General features: G+C 37.6%; 1 protein-coding gene and 1 non-coding gene across 2 annotated transcripts in view; one reads left to right on the top strand and one right to left on the bottom strand.

Annotated features, from left to right (window-relative positions):
* Window positions 1–7,500, top strand: part of LOC113812120 (uncharacterized) — a gene marked incomplete in the record, with an annotated part of 315,713 nt that overhangs the window by 307,567 nt on the left and 646 nt on the right. The window contains 5 exon segments of the mRNA XM_070115209.1: window positions 2,969–3,080; window positions 3,226–3,327; window positions 5,988–6,143; window positions 6,277–6,404; window positions 7,035–7,130. Coding sequence (XP_069971310.1) covers window positions 2,969–3,080; window positions 3,226–3,327; window positions 5,988–6,143; window positions 6,277–6,404; window positions 7,035–7,130 — 594 coding nt within the window.
* Window positions 3,779–3,976, bottom strand: LOC138859711 (U2 spliceosomal RNA). Its single transcript, XR_011398204.1, has one exon. It is a non-coding gene; the product is annotated as a U2 spliceosomal RNA (small nuclear RNA).

Below are 7,500 nucleotides of genomic sequence, written 5' to 3'. Positions count from 1 at the left end.
ACGTCTGACTAATAGTAATTGTCATTTCCTTGAAGTTGTCTATCACACGTCACCAACAGCAATTAGAGGCAAAGTGATAATGAAGACAGGTAATGCAGTCCTCATACTTCGGGAGCGACTCATTACATTCATTACTCATAACTTTCTCGGACAACATATGCACGATAAAACGTAATGCAAGGCAAGAATACATGGTTGGCACAAGTCGGTTATCTTCCGGAAACAGTACGCATGTAATTCTTGTGCAATTAACGAATTTTTGCGGGACGATGTTCGCATGTGGCTGCATGAGTGCGTAGACGAGTTGATTAATTTAATGGATGAGAGTTATGAAATGAGTGTGAGAGTATAGCACACGAGAAGAAAATAGAATGCTCATAGATATATTTTAGTTTTTAGAGTTATTAGTAATTTGTTAAAGTAAGGGCGAGAGTGAGTAAAAAAAAGGAATAGGATGGCATGGAAGTTGGAAGAAATAAGCAAAGGGGAGGAGGAGTGGGTGGGCGGGAGGCTAAGGGAAGGATGGGGTGGGGGTGGAAAAAGAGGTATGGGTGAGGATGGGGGGGGGAGGGTCAGGTATGTAGGCGGGGTGGCGATATAAGTTGAGCTTAATGAAAATAATCACTGATCTGACTACACGAAAAAAAAACATTCATGCTAATAACAATAAGCTTATGGTAATTGCAATATTAATCAACTACTATGCAAAATCATACAAAATGGTACTTTAATTAGTACGTAAAATGCTTCCCTGAGACAACTGACAGTCGAATGACAATCTTCGTGGTTGTAAATGATGCTTAAAATAAATTCCCTGAGGAAGGTGATGACGTGATGATCCAACATCATCCAGCTTATATGCAGAACGCAGTTGGGTACCCATCTTCTTGGGGAATACCAGCGATAATCTCACATATAGCGATAAGAATGCGCGGTGTGTAGATCGCCTCTTCCGATGTGTGCATCTTTGCACATACAGAACAACAACAATATGAAATCGTAGTAGTTGTATAATATAATCAGTCTCTAACATGGAGATCATTGAATAGGATATAAATACAAATAGCTTGAATGTATTTTTGGGTCGAGCAGAATCAGATGGCTATGAGTACCTTCTACCTGACTAAGATCAAATGAGGTCGTTATCCGAACATTTGCTATAAATAGCAATAGCTAGCAGATAATATTGTGAAAAGGACAGTAATTTACCATACATGAATAATTTTTAAAAATATATATATCTATAAAGAAAACGAATAATTACGAAATATGCTTTGGAAGATGCACAAATGTACTATAATAATAATGTAAAAACATACGATTTAATTCGTTGAATCATGCTAATATTATCACAGTTCCCAATATATGCATGCAAACCGGAAGTAAATTCATCACTCTATTGGAAATACCTCGATAATGGGATAATGATAAATCACAATATATCACACGTTTAAATAAACTGAAATGTGGAAAGAAAAAAAATCGAGGCTAATACAGGTCATTCAAAAGTGAGGTAACGTCATCGTCTGACAGGACCTGACCTGATTTTACCTTAATAACTATGTGTGAAATCATTCGCACTAAAAAACGAATATAACACTTTATACATAAAAATAAAAAGTTGATATTCATATAAAATATGAATAAACATGACGCACGTTGCTTTAAAAATATGTTTACCATAAAAATATCAAAAGCTAAAATGCTATTGGCTTGAACAGAAATACTGAAAATAGGTAGAGAGGGAAGGGGGATAACGGGTGGGGGTTAGGAGGGAGGGAGGGGATTTAGGATAGTAGTGATAGTAATAGCGGGAGGGTAAGGGACGGGGATTGGTGGGAAGCGTGGGGAGAGAGAAAATGTTTGTTTGTGCATAATTCAACTAAATTATTTAAATATTAAAAAATCTCACAAATGCATTGGTAAACCGAGCCCAAATAAATGCACTTAGCGATACTATACGAATTGAACGTCGGTTAACGCAGTGAGAGATAATAAGAATAAAAAAAAATGTGGAGAATATGGCAATGCTTAGGACTAGTCACGTGACCTAGAATGTCCGTAGAATTAGATAATAATTTTGAGAAAATGCACGATATATTCACCCACATGATTAAAATATTTAAGCCGAGTTAGATTTAAGTAAAAAAACACGCCAAAGAAAGAAAATGCACTCTCACAAGTGATGAAAATGGGGATTCCCTAAAAAAAAAGCGACCATCTACCATGAGAAAAAAAACATGGTAGATAACAGAAAGAAGGAAAGAAAATGCACTTTACACAGACACTTGTTCTGATATTTGGGAAAAAAATCACTGCACTTTTGGAAAAAACACGGCATGCACACAAGGCAGAAGAATGGTGAAAGAAAAGAAATGATTGCCAATGATGTACTCACAGTTTTTTGGAAGCTTGTTGTTCGTGTCATCCCACCGCTTGCCACCGGTTGTCAGGGGTTTTGTGTTTGCCCTGATTTGGTGGGTGTATGGAGACACAATTCTGATTCAGCTGTTTATTGATAGGAGGGGTAGGTAGCGTGGCGCGGGCTGTGTCGTGCTGGTGCAAAGGGGAGCCCTACAGGCGCGCTGAGCGGGGCGCGCGTGGGGAGAGACCCCCAGGGAGGAGGTCTGCTCAGGGCCGAGAACTCTGGTCAAGTGTGTTGTAGGTTTCGAGCGCTGGTCGCGGGTTCCTAGTTTAGACTCGGGAAGGTAACCCTTGTTCCTCAGAGTGTGTGTGTGGGAGGGTGTGGATGAGGGTGTGTGGGTGTATGAGTGTGTGTTTGTATATGTGTGTGTATAAATGTCATAAACATTATTTGTGTAACTTTAAGATTTCTTACCAGAAAGATGCAAAGAAAAGAGATAATGGTTACACTGTGTTATTAACTTTTTTTTCCTAACCTCCATCATCTTCTATCGTACCGAGGTATAAACACTTCTTTTCTCCATCTCTCACACCATGTACCCAGGCAGCATCTGGCCGGCCAAAGCATCCACGACAGAGTCACTGAGTCTTTCGCCGCTGTGGTAAGAGCTCTCACTTACGGAGGAAATTATGGAGGTGTTCTGAATGATTTCAAGGTAAGTTACGTCACTTTCTGTTTTGATGCTTTAATGAAAATATTCACTTTGGGCTTTCATTTGGGTACGGATATTTTCCCTATTAAAATAGGATGATAATGATGACATATTTTATCTCTGCCTAAAGACCAAATTCTCCTTCCAGAGCTCAATGTGCAGGCACGACCCCCTCTTCGCGGGGAACGACCAACGCGATGCACACGACTTCCTGTCCGCTTTCCTCTTTGCTGCGAGGAAGGAATTCAAAGTACGGTATCTTCGGTTTGTCATTCTCATACTCTTTCGCATTTTTCCTCTCTGTGTGTTTTTCTTTGACGGAAGTGTTTTGTCATACACACACACACACACACACACACACACACACACACATATATATATATACATATATATATATATATATATATATATATATATATATATATATATATATATATATATATATATATATATATGTATACATATATATGCATATATATATATATATATATATATATATATATATATATATATATATATATATATATATGTATATATATAATTATTTTTTTCTTCTTCTTCTTCTTGATTTCAGATTTTTCTTTCTTTGCTTCTTCGTTTGTTTTTTCCCTCTTTTCGTCTTCCTATTACGTTCTCTTCGAGTTCTGTGTGTGTATGTAGATGTATCTATATGCGTGTGTTTGTGTGTATATGTATGAATTATATGTTATACACACACACATATGACAAACACAATAACGTGTACACAAAAATGAAAATGAAACTAGCCACAATGAGAACTGAAAATAAGTGTTACGTTTCGAACTCTTTACGAGTTCCTCTTCAGACAAAAACCGAAATGGATACCAGGAGAGGACAGATTCTACACTTTGATCTTAGCCAAGAGTCCGAGACGCGATTTCCCTTCTACCAGGAGAGAATTTTGACGTTTATATACAGATAGAGAGACAGAATGAACAAGATCTGAATCAGGTCTCAGGGGGAGGGTCAAGGTCGAAGAGTCTAGGGAAGGCTCTGATAACAAGTGATGAGGTAAGATCATCTAACCCCCATTGGCCAGCACTCAAGTTAAAATTAGGCAATTTTCTCATTAGAAGGGCTTCCATTTTTTTTTTCTCGTAATAACGTTGTCATCCTTGGGAGATCTGACTATATACGCAGAGCGCATTCCCTTTTGCACGACAACTATACATATCAAAAACTGCGTTGCAACCCTTACCCCACGGTAATTGAATCTTTTCATTAAAATCTCAAACGTCTTGCTGCTAAATGCCATCTCGTAGCCATCTCGATCTCAGCTGGATAATGCACTGAAGTCTCCCAGTACAATGCAAATGTCTCACCGGGGCATTTGTCTACCACAGATGAAGGTTTGGCATAGAACGCCTCTTTCACATCGAGTTTACATACATCAATTGGAGCATACACATCAATAAGAGACACAAAGCCAAAGGCGTACTTCAGTCTCAATGTCATAATATGCTCATCAACCGGAGACACCTCTACTACCGAAGGTTGAAGTCGACTGGAGATGGCTATGTCTACTCCTAGAGATGATGAGCATCGCCCTGGCCCGACCAGTAATAGGTGTACCCACCCATACTGATCGTGCCACTGTCCGGTCTCCTCACCTCTGAGAGGGCAGCCACCTCAATTCCCAGCTGTTTCAGTTCCCTCAATAGCAGGGGTAATCTTTCATCTTGCTGTAAAGACCGGATGTTCCAAGCTCCCACCCAAAGAGGCTGCATGAGGTTAAACCTTAGGCGGTTGCTCCGCCACTTTTGCCTCCCCCACCGACATTACCCCATATAAAAGAGGGCAGCAGGCTGTAGGAGCCATCGTCCGCCTGTGGAGTTCTCAAGGGCTCTGCCCTATGGCTCCAAATCGGGGTGGCGGCTGCTAGACCGCAGGCGGGACGAGTAACTCACGTTCCCAACCTGAGCCCCAGCAGTTGCCCTCCCCTGGGTGGGAGGGGCAGTTCCCCTCTCCCCAGCATTTCCATTTACATTTTGTACTGCAGAAGGGTTTCTCTAGTGCGCCATGACTCTCCTCTCTCTCTCTCTCTATCTCACACTCTCTCTCTCTCTCTCTCTCTCTCTCTCTCGCTCTCTCTCTCTCTCTCTCTCTCTCTCTCTCTCTCTCTCTCTCTCTCTTTATATATATATATATATATATATATATATATATATATATATATATATATATATATATATATATATATATATACTCCTTTACTGAATAAGATGTTGGGGTTCAGCAGCTCCTCGGAGCGAGGTGTTGCTCATTGGCTCCCCGCAGGGAGTCTGCCTGATCGCCTATACACTGGTTTAAAGATCGCACCAAGTCACGTTGTTAGCATGTGACGAACGGTGATGAACAAGGAAGCGTTACAACAATACATAGCTCTTGTGGACAACACAACATTCTAATGTCTGGTGAGGCAAGAAGAGAAGAATGAACAGAGGAAGCAATGATCAGGCCTATATGCATATATATATGTATGTGTGAAGATACGTATGTGACAAACATGTAAGATTATATATATATATATATATATATATATATATATATATATATATATATATATATATATATATATATATATATATATATATATATAGTAATTAGATATAGATATAGCTGGGTTACTTACATACATACATACATACATATATATATATATATATATATATATATATATATATATATATATATATATATATGTGTGTGTGTGTGTGTGTGTGTGTGTGTGTGTGTGTGTGTGTGTGTGTGTGTGTGTGTGTGTTTGTCTGTATGTATATATGTGTGTTCGTGTGTGTGTATGGAATTCTTTTCATTTTGCAATAATTATATTATAAAGATTATGAAACCATCTACACTGAATACAACAGCGATAACATTATCTTCCAGAATCCAGAAGATTCCCCCTTCAGTGACCTCTTTTTCGGAAAGGAGCAGGCGGTGATTAAGTGCAATGGATGCAAAAACGAGGTTTTACGAAAAGATGAAATATTTTCTTCCCTGACACTCACCGTCCACCCAAATCAGCCCGGAAACCGATTACAGGTAAGCCAGGAAGACAGAAAAGGTACTGACAGTTCATGAGGGGGAATGCGTGGACAATTAATGGAAAACTTAATAGATAAGCCCCATGATTACCGGTATCCTTCCCGTCATTGTCATGGTGTGCATTCCCCAGACATTGATTGCCAACGCTTACGGGGAGCAAAGGATTGACTGGGATTGCAACAGATGCAAGAGCAAATCATGCACAAGGAAGGTTTCTGTCGAAGCTTTCCCAAAGATCCTCATCATACACTTCAACAGGTATGTAGATCACTTTTCTATTGTGAGAGTGAGGTTCGTGGTTCATGCAAATTTAAGGAACTTTTCAAAGATTCTTAGGCATTGAAAATCAAGATTTTGCATAGTTGGTAATAAATGCATGTATGTATGTCTGTATCCATCTATCTATCTATCTATCTATATCTATATATTTATGCGTGTGTGTGTGTCTATGTGAGTGATTGTGTGTGTATAAAAATAATAACGATAATCAGAATATATATGCAAATATACATACACACACAGACACACACACAGACACATATGTATATATATATATATATATATATATATATATATATATATATATATATATGAATATACATATGAATATATATATATGAATAGATATATGAATACATGTATGTATTCATATATGTATGTATATATGTATATATGTTTATATATATATATATATATATATATATATATATATATATATATATATATATATATATATATATATAGATATATATATATATATATATATATATATATATATATATATATATATATATATATTTATATATATATATATATATATATATATATATATATATATATATATATATATATATATATAATACATATAATGCTAATTTTCCACTCCAGGTATTCACCGAACAGCAAAAGTATCCACAAAGCGTTCCTAAACTATCCGGTTCAACTCACAGACATGAATGATTATAAGATCAAGAAAGTCCGCAGGTAATTAAGAATGTGTACTTAATGTTTTATACCATATTAGTATTCTCATTAAGCTAACGTTCGTTGAAAATTATCATCTTCGGTGCAGAAACACCTTTCTTGTACGTTCGTCAATCTTTTAAGCGTCACTAATATCCTTCTCACATTCTTTCCACGTCACCTGCCCTTCTAACCTTAACCTGTCGTTTATCCTTTGTCCCGCGACCCCTTCCACTTTTTGTTTGTTTTTGTTCCAAATCCTCTTTTTCCTTTTATCCTTCAATTCCTTTCCTCCACTTAAATCATGCAACTTCCGAAATTCTGGTCTCTCTCATCCTACCGTCCCTCCTTCTTCCCCACACCCTTTAATCCTCCACTCTTTCCCTCCTCC

This window comes from Penaeus vannamei, chromosome 37 (genome assembly GCF_042767895.1).
Source record: "Penaeus vannamei isolate JL-2024 chromosome 37, ASM4276789v1, whole genome shotgun sequence".
Taxonomy (NCBI): Eukaryota; Metazoa; Arthropoda; class Malacostraca; order Decapoda; family Penaeidae; genus Penaeus; species Penaeus vannamei.
Note: the sequence above shows the minus strand (reverse complement) of the source record. Positions and strands in the feature narration are given on the sequence as shown.